This window comes from Nomascus leucogenys, chromosome 3 (genome assembly GCF_006542625.1).
Source record: "Nomascus leucogenys isolate Asia chromosome 3, Asia_NLE_v1, whole genome shotgun sequence".
Taxonomy (NCBI): domain Eukaryota; kingdom Metazoa; phylum Chordata; class Mammalia; order Primates; family Hylobatidae; genus Nomascus; species Nomascus leucogenys.
Window position 1 is genome coordinate 31,364,958 of NC_044383.1, and position 19,653 is coordinate 31,384,610.

Consider the following 19,653-nt stretch of genomic DNA (forward strand, 5'->3'; position numbering starts at 1 on the left):
AATGAATGAATAGATGAACAAATTGTGGTATACACACACAATGGAATATTATTCAATCCTAAAAAGAATTGAAGTGCTGATTCATGTCACAGCATGGATGACCCTCAAAAAAATTATGCTAAGAGAAAGAAGCCAGACATAAAAGGTCACATATTATATGATTCCACTTATATGAAATATCCAGAATAGGTAAATTTACAGAGACAGAATGCAGATGGATGGCTACCAGGGGCTGGAGGGGAAGGGAAAGTGTGGAGCAACTGCTTAATGGGTACAGGATTTCCTTTTGGGGTGATGAAAATGTTTTGGAGTTAGATAGAGTACATTGTGAATGTACTAAATGCCACTATATTGTTTCACTTTAAAATGGTTAATTTTATGTTATATGCATTTCACTTCAATTTTTTAAAAAAGCTCTTGAAAATGCAAGTAAAGATCCTCTTATCTCTAATTTGACTTTATTTTTCTAAAGTGCTTTAACAGGATATGAGCTTCCCTTCTAAGAAACCATGAACAACTTCCAGTTAAAGCCTGTCGTGCCTCCTCTATAGTTTTTGTAGAGACAAGCAGATACCTCAGTCCATAGTACAAAGGGTCACTTGGGATTCTTGCAAAAAGTGAAACTTACCTAGTTGCTTTCCACTCACCAAAACTGGTTGCAGAAATGTCAGTGGACATCTCTGTCTGTATTCCCACTGGAGGCTCACTGAACCTAAGCTTCTTTAGCTGCTACAAAGTCTCCCCTCCTTGGAGACTTAACATCTATTGAGACTTCACAAAGATTTCACATTATACAAGACCACAGTAAGAAATTTCCTCCTCTTCCACCACAGCTCAATTCGGAGTTCTTTGGAAACACAGGTACTTCACTGTCTCCTGTTTTGCATTCTGAATAAGACATCCTCCCACGTTTTTCCCCTACCTACAGGTTAAAACTTGCCAACAGACAAGACTTACTGGTAGAAGCACTTTGAATAGTCATTCTTCATATTGTCACTTTGTCTTTCATATTTCTCTTTCAAACTGTTGAGGCAAAAGCATTTTCAGAGTATGAGGTCTATCCTCTAGTATTCAATACCTGTTACATCTTTGCTGTAATCAACAACCTCCCAGCCTCCTAGCAGAAGGCCTCAGTCACCCAAGCCCTTAAAGACTCCTATAATTGGTGGTTTATACTTTCTCCCCTGTCCTAATCCCACTCCATCATGCCATGAAGATACACAATATTCGCAAATTTTCTAAAGCTCTTTCTCATTGTTTTGCTCATTGCTATTTCTACAGCTTCCTTCCGGAGATAAAGCCAGGTCCTGGCCTCAAGAGTTTACCAAAGAGGGCAATAGTCACCAGAGGGTCCAAACCAGCTTCTATGCTCATAGCTACATATAATAAAAGCATAAACGGAGAATGATCCACTTTCCCATTAATTAAAATGGCTCTACTAACAAGTGGTTGTTAAGGGTATCAATAAACTGCCTACCCTCTGTCAGCTTAGGTTGAAGTACTTTAAAAGTTACCTTTTAGGATCCAGGTACTATCTTCACTACTACTTTTCTGGGCAAGATGAGTGACTCCTTACCTTAAGATCTGATGGTTTGTACCTCAATAGTTTCCACCTCCTTGTGATAATCTTTTAATAGTATCTAGGATCATTAGTAACACGCTACTTTACCTCCTCTCACCTCTCCCCTTTACTCATCCCTCTGGACAGAGCATTCAGAGTCAGTAAATGCCATGTCTTACTGAATTTTTAAATTTTTCTACTATCTCTTAGCACTGCAGTTCTGTGAATCTCCTAACTCCAAGCCAGAACTTCAGCCTACCCAATTAGACACTGGAATTTAAAAACTCATGTTCCTATTCCCAGATAGTTACCACCACACGTACTGGAAATAGGCTAGTTGGGTTAGTGTTCATGCTATACTCTCAGCAGACTTTCCTACTGAACCTGGTATCCAACAACAGGGACCAGTAAGCAGCCTGAAGTTTGTTGCCAGGGAACAAGGCTAAATCAGGATTTTCTGCCATCAGTTCTTTTGGTAGACATAGCAGAATCAAAGAGAAAGGGGTTTTCCCCAAATAATTGTGATTAAAATAATAATGTTAATTTGTCTCCAGCAAAACAGAAGAGTCCAGGAACAAGCTAGACTCACCTCTATCTCTTGTTCCTCTTCAGTAAATGGCCCACCTGAAGGTTAGCTGTAAGTCTGCCCTTATTCACGTGAAAAGCAAATAAATAACCTCATCGCCTTTTTCCAAATCATAATCACACTTTAAAAGAAGCTTTTACTGTGTAACTTTGAAAATGTTACTTAATTTTTCTGGAACCTGAGTTTTATCTGTAAAAGGGGAATATTAATAAAGGCACAGTCTATCTTGTGAGTTTTTGTGAAACTTGAAAAGAATACAGGCAAACTGTTACAGCCAAATGGAACCTAACAAGATGCGATGACTAAATGTAATGTGGTATCCTAGATGGAATCTTTGAACAGAAAAAGGCCATTAAGTAAAAACCTAATGAAATCTGAATAAAGTATGGACTTTAATTAATGATGAATCAATATTTATTCATTAATTGTGACAAATGTGTCATATTAATATAAGATGTTAATAATAGGGGAAACTGGGCATTGGATAGATGAGAACTTCTTTACAACTTTTCTATAAATATGTTTATAGAAATAATCTATTATAGATTATATATATTAGAGTCTGTTATAATAATTTATATAAATATAATTTATATATAATTTATACAAATATAATTTATAGATTATAATTTATGTGCTGTATAGATTCTAAAATTGAAAGGCTATAATGAAAAACCACCTCATAAATTATGAAGTTCTAGTCAATTGTAAAATATCACATAATTTAGTAGATTTAGTATTTTATGCAGATTGTTGGTAAGGTAGGTAGCTATCTTAAGTAGCTCAGATAACAGAGATCACTTGAAGAGTTAAGTCCTGGTGTGGAAGAGTCTAGCCCCCAGAAATATCCCAGCTGTTTCCTGCCAGCTGGTGCCTCATGTCTGACTTGCAATAGAGTTGATTTTCTTCATGTAATTATTTTTGCCTCTCAACCTGTCTATTTCACTAAAAGAACAGTAACTTTTTAAAAAGAGGCTCTAAGCAGATAGGTGCTTTAATTTAAAACTTCAAAAAGCGAAACATAAGGCATGAGTATGATAATTTATTAGGTCCATTTCCTAACTGGCTGAAACAGATCTGATCTCTACTACTCCCAACTTCAAATGTAGAAACATGCAGACATCCAGAGATAGAATTCAGCAAGTGTACCCATCCCCTGCCAACTCCTGCTCTGCCCTGGGAAAAAAAAGAAAAAGAAGAAAGCAAAAGTCCCAGAAGTGCAGGAAATTGTTTCTCAGACGAAAGACAACACTTCCTTTCCCAGAACAATCCATCTCCCACACTGACATCCTGCTCCTGCTATATTTACCCAACCCAAATCTGCCGATGATATACTTCCAGCTGCACTCCTGCCACATGGTCCTGTCACTCAACTGGAGCACTCAGAGGGGAATCTGTCCAGAGGGCAGAGCCTAGAAATCACTACGCACTAATCCATGCTTCCTCTATTGCTAGCCTTCAGAGTAAAGTGAGACAAAATATGGACAGTATTACTCCCTGTTTATTTTGGAAGTGACTGGGGAGACAAGAGGTACTTCATTTTATATAGTTGCTAATTTTGACTGCTCTCATGGTAGCCAGCAGAGGAACCTGAACAATGAAGAGATTGAAATGGGAGGTTAAAAATAACTCTGTTAATGCTAGCAAGCCAAAAAACATCACTTAATAGCCTCTTCCTACCCAACCCACTAGGATCAGGCTATCAAGTCACATTACACGGTAAAACCTTCAGTTCCAGATAGACAGATCCAAGGAGTCAAGATGGGACAATTTCATTCACCCCATCTCATCCTATCTCATAGTATATTCTACTGAAAGGGGAAAACCCACACACTGGACTGGGCAAAGGTAAATGTTAGAGCTGACTCCCATTTTCCTATTTTAGTAGTTCTGTATTCTCGGTCCTTCTCTCTTACCCTTGCCTCCCCATCCCCATTCCCAAGTTCTTTACTTCTGCCCCTTTCCTCTTTCTGACTCTCTAGTTGTTTTCTTTTGTCTCTACTTATTTCTCTCTCTCTCTCTCTCTCTTTTTTTTTTTTTTTAAGACAGCAACTCCTCTGTCACCCAGGCTAGAGTGCAGTGGTGCCATTATTACTCACTGCAGCCTTGATTTCTGGGGTTCAAGAGATCCTCCTGCCTCAGCCTCTCAAGTAGCCAGGACTACTGGTGTGTGCCACCATGCCTGGCTAATTAAAAAAAAAAAAAAAAATTTAGTAGAGATGAGGTCTCACTAGTTACTCAGGCTGGTTTCAAACTCCTGAGCTCAAGCAATCCTCTTGCCTCGCCCTCCCAAAGTGCTGGTCATTACAGGCGTAAGCCACTTTTTTTGAGGGCAAGGTTCCCTCGAAGAAACATACTTGATAGCTGATAAGGCATTCATTAGTAATGGTCATAATTATCATATCATTAGCCTATTCTCCATAGTAATAACAATAAAAAACCTGAGTCTCAAGAAGCAATACTTTTTCTCTCTGCTTTTGGAGGCTCAGTCATGCATCCTAATCATGCTTCAAAGGAATGAAAGGAAAGGCACAAGGAAAAAATGCAGAAAAATAAGAGGGAAGGAAAGAAAAAAATGATAGAAAAGGAGAATAGGAAAACGTTTCTCCTAACCTTTTCTCTCTTAAAGCTCCTGGACAATGGGCATTTCCAAACTTTATGGATTTTGCTAAAGCTTAAGTGGAAGTTCTTAATAAGATGAATCAAGCTATTAAAATAGATTTGAGAACAAAAGCTGAAATATAATGATGAATTCATAGCATATCCCACTTATTAAAAGAGGGAGTAAATTTTAAAAAAAGAATCCACTTCACACGGCTGTTGTCAGTCTGGCTTAGAGAAAAAGCACTTAGGCTGTTGGTTGAGTGGAGAACAAATTCCACTGGGTGATGTGGCCATTCTAGGAAATTACCAAGTTCCAAGTCAAGCCTCATTGAGCCAAACCTTTTTCCAATTTTCAACTCTTTTTAGTTACTAGATTTAGAGGTAAAAAAATATAGATCTTTAGGGTATGCAATTGTGTTTCTTATAGGAAGAGAAACAAACAGAAGCAAGCTAGAAAGACAGTTTGTGTCCACCTAAGAACAAGTATTTTAAGCAACCACTCAAATTTCACCATAACTACAACCAGAAATTGGTTCAGGCAAGAATTATCAATGTATGTTAGGTATTAGAGGGAAAGTTTAAAGAGGAGTATGATCTTCAAGTGTTTCCCAACAGATTGCTTATTAGTTGCAAGGGGAAATAACATCTATACAGTAAATAAATCAGATTAACATTTGACCAGATGATCAAAATTAGTATCACCAATGAACAGCACCTGCAGTTGTGATACCCTGAGAAGGACACTGTATCAGTAGTGGCATATATTACAGATTCATGATAGACACACACCACCTGAATCTAATCATGAGAAAATATCAGACAAACCCAAAATGAGAAATATTCTTGAAAGAAATAAATAAATTAGGGTGACTATAGTTAACAATAATTTTTTGTATATTTCCAAATAGCTATAAGAGAAGATTTGAAATGTTCCCAACACAAAGAAATGACAAATGTTTGAGGTGATGGATATCCTAAATACTCTGATGTGATCATTACACATTGTACTCATGTATCAAAATATCACATGTAACCAATAAGTATAATTATGGATCAATTTTTTAAAAAGAAAGAACACAGACACGAACTGGTCTGTAGTTATAAAAAATGTCAACGTCAGCTGGCTGTGGTGGCTCATGCCTGTAATTCCATCACTTTGGAAGACCAAGGCAGGAGGACCAGTTGAGGCTAGGAGTTCTAGGCTGCAGTAAGCTACAATCCCACCACCAGACTCTGTGAACAGTTATGGAGTTACAGATAACTCCATAACTCTAAAAAAAAAAAAGTGTTTTTGTTTAATGTTTTTTTGTTTGTTTTCTTAATCACCCAGGCTGGAGTGCAGTGGCATGATCATAGCTCACCGCAGCCTCGAACTCCTGGGCTCGAGCAATCCTCCCACCTCAGCCTCCTGAGTAGCTGGGACTACAGGCACACGCCACCATGCCCAGCTAATTTTTTTTATTTTTTGAAGCAATGAGTTCTCACTATGTTGCCAAAGCTGGTCTCAAACTCCTGGCCTCAAGCGACCCTCCTGCCTTGGCTTCCCAAAATGCTAGAATTACAGGCATAAACCACTGGCTGAAAAAATTTAAAAAAAATGTTTTTAATGCTAATGTCATGAAGCATAAAGAGAAGCTAAAGAACTGTCCCAGATTAAAGGAGACTAAAGAAACGTGACAACTAAATGTAATTTGTGATCCTTGGCTGAAGCGGAAAAAAAAAAAAAAAACAATAAAAGTTTATTGACAAAATTGGAATATGAATAGTAAATTATTGTATCAATGCTAAATTTCTTGAATTTGATAACTATACTTAAATTAGTAAGAGAATATTCTTGTCCTTAGGAAATATGCACTGAAGTATTAAGGGATAAAAGATCATGATAGGCTGGGCGCGGTGGCTCATGCCTGTAATCCCAGAACTTTGGGAGGCCGAGGTGGGCGGATCACCTGTGGTCATGAGTTCGAGACCAGCCTGGCCATCATGGCGAAACCCTGTCTCTACTGAAAAGACAAAAATTAGCTGGGCGTGGTGACGGGCGCCTGTAATCCTAGCTACTCAGGAGGCTGAGGCAGGGAGAATCGGTTGAACCCGGAAGGTGAGCCAAGATCACACTATTGCACTCCAGCCTGGGTGACAGAGCGAGACTGTCTGGGAAAAAAAAAAAAAAAAAAAAAAAGTCACAATGTATATAACCTACTCTCAAATGATTTAGAAAAAATTATTTATTTATGTACTTTTCTTTTTTTGAGACAGGGTCTAACTCTGTTACCCATGGTGGAATGCAGTGGCATGATCACAGCTCACTTCAGCCTTCACCTCCCAGATTTAAGTGATCCTCTTACCTCAGCCTCCCAAGTAGCTGGAACAGCAGGCACACACCACTACACCTGGCTTTTTAATTTTTTGTAGAGATGGAGTCTACCTATGTTGCCCAGGATAATCTCAAATTCCTGAGCTCAAGTGATCCTCTCATCTTGGCCTTCCAAAGTGCTGGAATTATATATGTGAACCACTGTGCCCAGCCAAAAAATAATTTTATGTCTATACATACATACATACGTGTGTGTGTGTTTGTGTGTGTGTATGTGTGTAAGTAGCAAAAGGACATATGGGAGACTTATTATTCTTGCACCTTTAAATTTGAAATTATTTCAAAATAAAAATTCAAGAAAATTCACCATCTGTTCATTTGATTAAATGTCCTGATACCAATTAGGTAAAAGGGAAATAGGGATGAATTCACATTCTAAACAGCAGTAAAACAAACTCTGGTAGCCAACTTTTTCCTTCCCTTTGGAGCTTTTGTTAGACTATTACCAACCCAAATATGTCCCATTCTCTACCTTCCTTTACTACATACACACAACCCATTTTGTTGACTGTTGAGCCTACAGCCTACCCAGGATTACTTAGGACCCTGGCACCATCTCCCATTCTCTAAATAAAAAGCAGTTCTACTAAAGGCAAGCACTACTCATTTTCTTCTTTATAGAACCTTGGCAACAGAAACATTCTTTTTTTTTTTTTTTTTGAGGCAGAGTCTAGCTCTGTCGCCCAGGCTGGAGTGCAGTGGTGCGATCTCAGCTCACTGCAACCACCATCTCCCAGGTTCAAGCGATTCTCCTGCCTCAGCCGCCTGAGTAGCTGTGACTATAGGCGCCCACCACCATGCCCAACTAAAATTTTTTTTTTTAGTAGAGACGGGGTTTCACCGTGTTAGCCAGGATGGTCTCAATCTCCTGACCTCGTGATCTGCCCACCTCAGCCTCCCAAAGTGCTGGGATTACAGGCATGAGCCACCGTGCCAGGCCTGTTTTTGGAGACAGAGTCTCCCTCTGTTGCCCAGGCTGGAGTGCAGTGGTGCGATCTCAGCTCACAGCAATCTCCGCCTCCCGGGTTCAAGCGATTCTCCTGCCTCAGCCTCCCCAGTAGCTGGGATTACAGGCGCTCACACCCATGCCCGGCTAATTTTCGTATTTTTAATAGAGACAAGGTTTCACCATGTTGGCCAGGCTGGTCTAGAACTCCTGACAGGTGATCCACCTGCCTCGGCCTCCCAAAGTGCTGGGATTACAGGCGTGAGCCATCACGCCCAGCCCAGAAACATTATTTAAAACCCCTGAAATGAAACTGATTAAGATGCAGTCTTGGCTCACTTGGGAGGATTAATGAGACCTACTTGGAGTCTGAGAACCGAAGTCCATTTTCCTTTGACTATTTTCCCTACAATGCTTCTGTCCAGGTGGACTGAACCAAGAACTTCTTTTCCCAGGCCAAAGGGAACCAGGATCCTATCAGAGTCAACAGATTCTGGTCACAAAAACTATTTAGCTATAGTAGGTATTAAATAATGTAACTTGGATATAGATTCATCCCAGAAAAAAAGAGGCAAAGGAGAAAGAACTGCACTTTAAATTCAGAACACGATAAGCCACTCGAGCAAATGATAGGTCACAGGTCTTTTTGTGGACTACATTTGTACTCCAACATTCACTCCAACTTTCTCTTTTAGAAAGTTCTTAACCACTGTTTAACTGCTTCACTGCCTCACCACCTCTTTCTACCCTTGAAAATCCTAGGAATACTATTCCTACACAAGGGGATGGTCTCTCTGAGGTCCCAACGCTCCCAAAGCCTACTTCTAGGTGCTTTCTCTGGGATTCAAAAGACAAATATATGATGAAATGTTCTACTGATTATGAAGCTAAATCCTGTTCAAAGTTACAAGGGTTTTGGTACTACTTTCCTCACATGAGACCCTTGGGCTAAAGGTAGTAGGCTGCTACTAAAAAACACTTTTGTTATTTGTGAACTGGGACTATAAGACCCTGGCTGGAAAAAACAGCTTTCCTCATTCTTTTAGCACCATAAGGTAAACGGCTACTAAAATCTGTTTTTGGCTGGGCGCAGTGGCTCATGCCTGTAATCCCAGCACTTTGGGAGGCTGAGGCCGGTGGATCACTTGAGGCCAGGAGATAGCACCACTGCACTCCAGCCTGGGCAACAGAGCAAGATTCTGTCTCAAAAAAAAAAAAAAAAAAAAAGTCCTGGCGCGGTGGATCACACCTGTAGTCCCAGCACTTTGGGAGGCCAAGGCAGGCAGATCACCTAGGGTCGGGAGTTCAAGACCAGCCTGGCCAACATGGTGAGACCCTGTCTCTACTAAAAATACAAAACTTAGCTCGGCGTGGTGGTGGGTGCCTGTAATCCCAGCTACTTGGGAGGCTGAGGCAGGATAATTACTTGAGCCTGGGAGGCAGAGGTTGCAGTGAGCAAAGATTGAGCCACTGTACTCCAGCCTGGGCGACAGAGTAAGACTCCCTCTCAAAAAAAAAAAAAAAAAAAATTCTTTGTTTTGCACCTCTAGACTTCAATATCCTAAAAATTGTGTCAGAAGCCCAAGCCAAAGAGGACTCAAATGCAAAGTTGAATTTTATTAGAAAAAACAATCAGCCATTGATAACTTATCCTATGGTTCAACTGTGGTCAGTTCAGTTCTGTGATGCACAGACTGATTAATCAAAGGCCAATATAAAGAGATTAATCATATCATAGAACATATTATAGGTGAAAAAAAATTTTTTAATAGACTAATCAACTATAAGACATTCAAGGCCCTAAAAGCAGCTAATGAAGCTGCCATGCACAGAATTTCCAGGGTCACTGCCAGGCAGGCAGGGCTAGGGCAGAGGGTGGGGGTGGGACGGACAACGTGGACAACACCAGTGCTATTCTTTTGACCATCCTAGAACCTCTTTCAGCAAACCAAAGCATACACAATTTCCTGAGGTCACATGTGGAAACTGGCAGACTTCAAACTAGTGCCCAGTTGTCTGCTCAAATTCCAGAGCTTCTCAAATCACCAGCCCACTAGACCATAAACTATGAGAACAGGAACTGTGTCAGTCTCCTTGAAAACTAGGTCCCTAGAACCTAGTTCCGTTTCTGGCACATAGTAAGTAATCAAGAAATATTTGTTGAACTTCCACTAATAGAAAAGTTCCTGGAGAAGATGCTCTTTTGGAGACTTTCGAGGACAAATAATTCCCTCATTCCACCAAAATGATTCAAAAGGGTGGCCACGTCTAACATGATATGTCTAAACAATCTGTATAGCATCACATAAAAGGGATAATGTGCAAAGTGACTAATCAGTCATAATTACTTTCACAATTCTTATTTCCTTGGGGGAAGAGTACTTACTCTAATATTTTCCAGGATTATAACGACTCAAATAGGCTCAAATTATTCTCTGCCTGGCAAAAGCTGATTCATCCAGAAACAACCATCTAAATAGAACTGTCTTACTGAAATCAAAGTTGATAGGGATGAAGAATCCACTCATTCCCAAAAGTCAAGGGGGCTAAGGTGCCTCACAGAGTCCTTCACAGAATGTCAAGAAAATGGTGAGAAGGGCACCCTGACTCAATATCCTCCTTGACTTCTTGCCCATGAAATAACATTGCAGACAGACAATTCAAACCAGTGCTAGAACAGGAGTAAATCACAAACTTTCTACCAGCTTTCAAACTTTTTTGACCATGATGGATAGAAAAAGATACAGCTTACGCTACAACCCAGAAAATACAGGTTTCTAACTGAAACAAGTTGCAAAAAACAATACTTACCCTTCTTAAGTATGATACACTGATAATTTCTTTTTTTAATTTATTTTTTATTTTATTCATTTATTTTTTTGAGACGGAGTCTTGCTCTGTCGCCCAGGCTGCAGTGCAGTGGCGCGACTTTGGCTCACTGCAACCTCTGCCTCCTGGGTTCAAGCAATTCTCCTGCCTCAGCCTCCTGAGTAGCTGGTGCATGCCACCATGCCTGGCTAAGTTTTGTATTTTTAGTAGATACAAGTTTTCACCATGCTGGCCAAGCTGGTCTCAAACTCCTGACCTCGTGATGAGCCCACCTCAGCCTCCCAAAGTGCTGGGATTACAGGCGTGAGCCACCACACCTGGCCAGATACACTGATAATTTCTATTCTATTCTTTTTTCCCTTTAGTGCTGGTAGATTGTACCAGAAAGCAAGGAAGTGTTCAAAGATGTCATGTCAAAAGACAAAGGAACCAGTCTGAAGGGGATGCACACTGGCCAAACTTGAAATAATATGAGCACCAAAAATAACAATGGAAAAAAACATATCTGTAATTAATTGTAAAACACTAAAAAATATTCACAAGCCCCTAGGAGGAGGCAGACCCACATTTGCCACCACTAGTGATCATTATCAACACTCACTTCTGAATCTGAAAACTGACAATTAAAGGGAATGAATTAACCATTTACCCTGCCTTTTTAGAAGAAATTGGTTTATCCTCCAGTTGATGAGGGAAAGTAGTTCTTTACAGAAAATGCTAGCTAATAAATGTAGAAAAAATGACAGAATTAGAAAAATCATTCTGTGACCAGTGAAATAAAAGATTCAGTCAAATATTAATCAGTGGATGACCATTAGGTAAAAGGATATTAGAGGACAGGATATTTACAAGGTGCGAAAATATTACTTCACAGATTACTTAAAATTACAAAAAGAAAAATTAACATGTTTCAAAATTAGGAGATATGGCAGTCACCATCAGAAGCAAGTAACAAAACTGTTAAAATCAACAATTGCGGCTGGGTGCAGTGGCTCATGCCTGCAATCTCAGCATTTTGGGAAGCCAAGGCGGGTGGATCACCTGAGGTCAGGAGTTCAAAACCAGCCTGGCCAACATGGCGAAACTCTGTCTCTACTAACAATACAAAAATTAGCCATGTGCGATGGTGGGCGCCTATAATCCCAGCTACTGGGGAGGCTGAGGCAGGAGAATCACTTGAACCCGGGAGTGAGGTTGCAGTGAGCTGAGATCAAACCATTGCAGTCCAGCTTGGGTGACAGAGCAAGACTCCGTCTAAAAAAAAAAAAAAAAAAAAAAAATCAACAATTGCAGGACAACCTGACAGGATGTGCTTCCTGTGGTGATATAATATGAAATAAGGCCGGGTGCAATGGCTCACACCTGTAATCCCTGCACTTTGGGAGGCTGAGGTGGGTGGATCACTTGAGCCCAGGATTCAAGACAGGCCTGGGCAACATGGCAAGACCCCGTCTCTACAAAGAATACAAAAAATTGTCTGGGCATGATGGCATGCAACTGTAGTCCCAGCTACTTGGGAGGCTGAGGTGGGAGGATCACTTGAGCCCAGGAGGTGGAGACTGTGGTGAGCCGAGATCACACCACTGTACTCCAGCCTGGGTGACAGAGCAGGACTCTGTCTCAAAAAATAATGGTAATGATGATAATAATAATAATAATAATATGAATTACATAGTATCATCTATAAAATACTCTTGCCAAAAATATTTAACCTGAATCTAATCAAGCTTTTAATCTTTTTAGTACATAATATATGGGAAAGAGGAACAAGTTAAATGATACCACAAGGACACAGACAAACCCAGAATGTAGAACATTCTAAACACAAATGGGCTGGTGTCCTCAAAAAGCCAATGCAAGAGGAAAAAAAAAAAAGGTGGAGAAAATTGTCTTTTAAAAGCCTAGGGCCAGGTGCGGTGGCTCACACCTGTAATCTCAACACTTTGGGAGGTTAAGGTGGGAGGATTGCTTGAGGCCAAGAGCTTGAGAACAGCCTGGGAAACACAGCAAGATCCTATCTCTACAAAAAGTTTTAAAAATTAGCTAGGCATGGGCCAGGTGCGGTGGCTCACGCCTGTAATCCCAGCACTTGTGGAGGCTGAGGTGGGCAGATCACGAGGTCAGGAGATTGAGACCATCTTGGCTAACACAGTGAAACCCCATCTCTCAGCCGGGCGCGGTGGCTCAAGCCTGTAATCCCAGCACTTTGGGAGGCCGAGGCAGGCGGATCACGAGGTCAGGAGATCGAGACCATCCTGGCTAACACAGTGAAACCCCGTCTCTACTAAAAATACAAAAAATTAGCCGGGTGTGTTGGCGGGCGCCTGTAGTCCCAGCTACTCAGGAGGCTGAGGCAGGAGAATGGCGTGAACCCGGGAGGCGGAGCTTGCAGTGAGCCGAGATCACGCCACTGCACTCCAGCCTGGGGCACAGAGCAAGACTCCGTCTCAAAAAAAAAAAAAAAAAAAGAAACCCCATCTCTACTAAAAATACAAAAAATTAGCCAGGCGCAGTGGCAGGAGCCTGTAGTCCCAGCTACTCAGGAGGCTGAGGCAGGAGAATGGCATGAACCCGGGAGGCGGAGCTTGCAGTGAGCCGAGATAGCGCCACTGCAGTCCAGCCTGGGCGAAAGGGCGAGACTCCGTCTCAAAAAAAAAATAATAATAATAAAATAAAATAAAAAATTAGCTAGGCATGGTGGCATGCGCCTGTAGTCCCAGCTACTCAGGAGGCTGAGGCAGGAGGATCGCTTGAGCTGCTGGGAGCTATGACAGTGCCACTGCACTCCACCCTGGGTGACACAGTGAGACCCCCATCTCTAAAATAAATAAAATAAAATGTCTAAAAAGACATAACTACCTAATGAAATGAGAATTGTGCTTCAATTTTGGTTTGTAAAACCAATTACAGCTATAAAAGTTTGGGGACAAACGGAAAATGTTTAATATGAACTGGATATTAACTAGAATTGGCAAATTATTGTTGTTTCTTAGTTGTGATAATGGTATTATTATGTAGGAGAACATCCTTATTTAGGATGCATGCTGAAGTATTTAGGGGTGAAATGTCAACATGTTTGCAATTTATTTTCAAATGGATCATGAAAAAATGATAATACACATATATGGATAAAGCAAATATGCCTAAATGTTAGTAATTTTGACTCTAAATGTGGAATATGGGTAATTATTATGGTATTCTTTCAATTTTTGCTAAGTTTAAAATTTTTCATCATAAAAAGCTGGAGAGAACTCCAGGCACGGTGGCTCACACTTGTAATCCCAGCATTTTGGGAGGCCAAGGTGGGCAGATCATGAGGTCAGGAGTTCGAGACCAGCCTGGCCAACATGGTGAAACCCTGTCTCTACCAAAAATACAAAAATTAGCTGGGCATGGTGGCCCGTGCCTGTAATCCCAGCTACTCAGGAGGCTGAGGCAGGAGAATCGCTTGAACCCGGGAGGTGGAGGTTGCAGTGAGCCAAGATTGCGCCACTACACTCCAGCCTGGATGACAGAGCTAGACTCCGTCTCAAAAAAAAAAAGTCCAGGCGCAGTGGTTCACGCCTGTAATCTCAGCACTTTGGGAGGCCAAGACGGGTGGATCATGAGGTCAGGAGATCGAGACCATCCTGGCTAACATGGTGAAACCCCATCTCTACTAAAAATACAAAAAATTAGCCAGGCGTGGTGGCGGCCGCATGTAGTCCCAGCTGCTCGGGAGGCGAGGCAGGATAATGGCGTGAACCCGGGAGGCGGAGCTGGTAGTGAGCTGAGATCACGCCACTGCACTCTAGCCACAGTGACAGAGCGAGACTCCGTCTCAAAAAAAAAAAAAATTGGAGAGAATGCCATGCAATCCATTACGGTGATATAATTCACTAATGCAAAGCAACCTACAGTCTGAAAAACACCACTCTAGCCCAGGGCAGTTGTAATACCATATCAGCTCTCACTTCATTTAATCAATTTGGTACCAGTTTTCTTAAATGCAAAAACTCATTTGGAATGAGGCTTTCTTATTCTACATCCTCTTGTCAAGGGTCTCTCAAGTTTTAGATTTTTTTTCTTACAATAACTCACTTTACTTGAAAACAAAAAATAATCAGTGGAAAAGTCCCTGTCAGTGTCAGGGAAATCTCATTTGTCCCTCTACTTTTAGAGGATTTTTTTTCAATTCAGGGCCAATCCCAGATAACACTGAAGTGCTTTTGATCCTTTTCTTCCCCAATGAATGTCCTCAACTACCCTTACCCTCTAGTTCCCAAGCTGCTTTCCAGGACACCTGGAAGCAAGCTGCATGGCTGACTGAAGAAAAACCCTAGCCCCTACACTACATCTGGCCCTGCCTTTCCACCAAATCATATGCCAATTTATTGCCCTCTGATGTACAGTCCATTAGGCCACTTCCTGGATGCCCCCACTTCACACTGGGCCAGAAATGCAAGACAATAATGTGAGTTCCACAAACGGGCAAGTAATTGCTCAATAAGCGTGGAACAAGGAAAGGTCAGTTGTGATCTGTGCACATGTGGCAGCCCTTCACAACTCGACCTACAGTGGTAACAGTGGTAACAGAATGCTGATGTTACAGAAGAGACATGCCATGAGACCCAGCCAACAGACAGCCAGAAGTGCTTGTCCATCTAAGTTCTTTAGGATCTTCAAAGAATAAAGGAAAGGAATAAAGGCCCCTAAATTGGTGAGGTGCAAATTATCTCCTGGTTTCCTGGAGTAAAACTAAGAGCCTAAAGTAGTCATTGCTCTCCATCTATTACCCTTTCTTAATGAAGTCATCTGAGCTGAAATGATCTTATCTCCATTTTGCTCTATAGCCAACTCCATCTTCTAACAGATGCCAGGAGAGAAAAGACAAATGTACTCACCCTTTCCATAAACATATCCACTATCACTTCAGAAACTGGGGTATCAACTAAGTATCTATGAACATAGAGAGATAGTCAGAGGGGGGCAAGGCTGAGACAAACTCTTCACTATCTCTCCTAATCAAAACAACACATTGAATTTCAAGCATTTGGCTTCTTCTGAAACCCTTTTGGCACTTGTCCTGAGTTTGAATGGGTGGAAAAGCAGGAAGGGACTCTGCCTGCCTCCTTGTTTGAAAAAAAAAAAACAGCAGCTGGCTTTCTTTTTACTCATCTGACTGCTGTCATGGTAAGTTGGGCATATACTCAGAAGTTTCAGGCCTCAAGAGGTAGCTGTGCTAAAGTGGACAAACGCAATAAAAACACCAGCAACTTTGATACCCACCACAAACCACACTGTTACACTGCCCCCTAACCTTTGCTACAAAGAAATTAGGTTTCTCTGTTTTTGAGAGCTAAACTATTAAGAATGCTCTTTCCTCTTTTTTCACAACTCCTTTTCTGATACATGCAGTAGAAAATGTGCCCTCCCAACAGCCAGCAAACTAGTTCTGATGGCTAAGTGTGCCTGGGTATGAGGAAGAGAAAAAGAGAGAGCTGAACCCATGAGAAGCTAGACTATGCAGAGCTGTTTCTTCTCAAGAGTCTTCATTTTCTAACCTTGAGTACAAACAAATGTTTGGAAGAACTTCTTGGTTTAAAAGTGTCAAATGAAAAGCATTCATAAATCATCTGGGGAAGGCCCCAGTAAAAAGAAATGGCAAAGTCAAGTCATCAAAATATAGGCCTCTTGGAACCACCCTATTAATATGAATAGTCCCTGGGGAAAAAAAGAATCACAGTACCTTTATTTACTCTAACTGTGCTGAAATGTCTACAAGTCTGTGGCCACTCAAGTTACAGAGATTCTAAGGTGCCAAAGTCAGTCTGACTCAAATTCAAGTCACATTCTAATGTATTACTCAATTATAGTTTTATATTATAAACCAAGAAAGTAAAACAGGGCACAGGAAATGGATACTTTTAAGTGTGCCCATTGCCTTTCCTAACACTCAGCCCTTCACACAATTTGTCTGCCAAATTTTATCACATTTGGTTCTTTTAGTTTCTACTTAAGCCTTGAACAATTCACAAGCTCAATTCCAAGTGGAACAAAAGCTGATGATCCATTCAACCTTCTTCTCATGCTGATTAATAATGATATATTACTTACTCCCTAAACTATAGACTCTTGTAGGAAAAAATAAAAGTAGGCACTTAATCAATAGGATTCCAGCAAATTTTTTTCATATAACATACTCGCTTTTGTTATTGTTGTTGTTGAGATGGAGTCTTGATCTGCCACCCAGGCTGGAGTGCAGTGGCACGATCTCAACTCACTGCAATCTCCACCTCCTGGGTTCAAGCAATTCTCCTGCTTCAGCCTCCTGAGTAGCTGGGACTACAGGCATGCACCACTGCGCTTGGCTAATTTTTGTATTTTTAGTAGAGACAGGGTTTCACCATGTTGGCCAGAGCTGGTCTCGAACTCCTGACCTCAAGTCATCCACCCGCCTCAGCCTCCCAAAGTGTTGGGATTACAGGTGTGAGCCACCATGCCTGGCCCGTATAATATACTCTTATTCAATCTTTTTCCTGACAATGACTACTAAAATCTCTTTTCTCTACACCTCCCCATTTTCCAAATGAAACAGATTAAACTTGAGGTATCAGGCATTCTCAGTTTCTTTTCTACCTAAGCGGCTACTGCTAAGAGGTCCAGGCCAGACAGGTGTTAAGTCATAGTTCCTCCCAGGTTGGCTTCCAGACTCTGTTTAAATGTTCTCTGCAAACCTCTGGAGGTTAGATGGACTCAAACGTCCTCGCTCAGACTCTGAATTCACAAAGCCTGAGACAGACAGTACCCTACAGGTGTGTTTGTCCAGGATAAACTATATTTAAATAAACTCCTGACACATCCACTTTCTCCTGGCACGTGCCTCTCCCTCTTAAACTCAAGCACACCATAACTTGCTGTCCCAGTAAGCTCTGTAAAGAAATATCCTATCCCCCAGAATTACGCTATGCAACCCACCAATGTCTTTGGGAATAGCTAAACTCTGGTCATAACATCTTTACATGCAAAAGCCAAATAAGCAAATATGAGCTATTGTTTTTACTTATTTCTTTGGCTTGTTCCTTAAGGAAAGAGCAGGAATAAGAAAAGCTGGCAGCAGATTGCTCTCACTCATGGTCATCCATTCCATGCCTGATAGGGACCATACAGCATAAAGTAGAGGCTACAAAACGTTAGCTTTGGAATGATCAGCTAGAGTCATTAGTCCTGTCAAACCAGTGGCTATGAGGGCAGGAAGTCTGACTGATTGTTTACCATTATAGACCCACTTCCTAAGTACCTAAGAAAAATGCCTGGCACATACCAGATAGTCAATAAATATTGGTTAGAAGCAACTCAATAAGCTAGGCCCTGAAGGAATCCAAATCTTGGAGAATCCCCAAAAGAAAAGGTCTAAGAAGCTAGAACAATGTTATAGTTAATACAGGTACCTATACTGGGCCACTTAGTCTTACACTGAGAACCCCCAGTCCTGACAACCAAAACTGGACATTAGGTCCTCAGAGCTAAAAAGACCTGGGACTAAATCTCCAAAGGCAAACTCCTCACCACCACACCCTCACACGCACATAGACACACACACACCCTAAGAAGTCTTCCTCAAGCCCTGGCCCTGAAGGCTTTAAAGAAGTTATTAAAAGATGATCCCATAAGAGAAGATTTTGGTTGTGATACTTTCTTTCATTCATTTATTCATTCATTCATTCATTGAAATAGGGTCTCACTCTTGTCACTCAGGCTGGAGTACAGTGGCACAATCATGGCTCACCGTAACCTCAAACTCCTGGGCTCAAGTGATCCTCCCGCCTCAGCTTAAGTAGCTGGAACTACAGTTGTACGCCACCATACCCGACTAATTTTTTCTATTTTTATTTTTGTAGAGATGGGGGGGAATCTTGGTATGTTGCCCATGCTCGTCTCGAACTCCCAGCCTCAAGCAATCCTGCTGTCTTGGCCGCCCAAAGTGCTAGATTACAGATGTGGGTCACTGCACCTCGCCTGGTTGTGATACTTTTAGACTGTTCCTCTCCTGCTTTAAACCAAAAATTTTCTGGAAAGGAATCTCTTTGTAATGATCTAAATTTAAAGACCAGGGACAAAGACAGACTATATCTGGAGGCAAATGACCACAACCAAACACCACAACTCACAACTGACTATAGCTCTTTCCATAAAGCTATACTGGATGAAGGGAACTAAGGCTTTCAAAGACTTATCTAGTCTGGGAACAAAGAGATCAAAGACCACAGACCATATTCGCTAGAAGCATTCCTATAAACTGTCTACTCTTGTCAGATCTAAAACCAAGAGCAATATCAAGTATCCTGATATTTCACTTTCCCTTCCATGCCCTATCCCATGCCACAGATCCTACCACAAGGTCTAGCTGTGAGACTGAAGATAACTCCCATATGCAAGAGCCCCAAAAGATTCCTAGAAGAATAAAAGGAAATGTGTCTTTGGAATCTAAACCCATGGCAGGGCTTGGGCAGATGTAAGAGAGAGGCAGTCGCCCTTCTGCCCCTCAGGCCAGGACACCCCAGCCCTGCAGGCAGCACAGAGTTAACTACCCACCCACTCTGAGAAGCACAAAGGTACATCACTGCAACATGCCTAACATTTACATTGCCTCTCTCTGCTCATTAAACAGGTTTTGGTTAAATAATGAACAAACTGTATTACAGACTCCGATGAGAATTCCAAAATTATAAATCAACTGGGAAAGCCCAAAGGGGCAGACAGACAGGGAGGGG

At 41.3% G+C, this 19,653-nt stretch overlaps 1 protein-coding gene across 8 annotated transcripts in view; it reads right to left on the reverse strand.

Annotated features, from left to right (window-relative positions):
* Positions 1–19,653, reverse strand: part of GBF1 (golgi brefeldin A resistant guanine nucleotide exchange factor 1) — a 137,828-nt gene that overhangs the window by 98,824 nt on the left and 19,351 nt on the right. Inside the window, exon 1 of one of the 8 annotated variants that reach the window (XM_030807907.1) lies at positions 958–1,014. The exons of the other annotated variants lie outside the window; for them this stretch is intronic. Coding sequence (XP_030663767.1) covers positions 958–982 — 25 coding nt within the window. The 5' untranslated portion in view covers positions 983–1,014. Of the gene's footprint in view, positions 1–957; positions 1,015–19,653 lie in introns of those variants that run through there. 8 annotated transcript variants of the gene reach the window in all.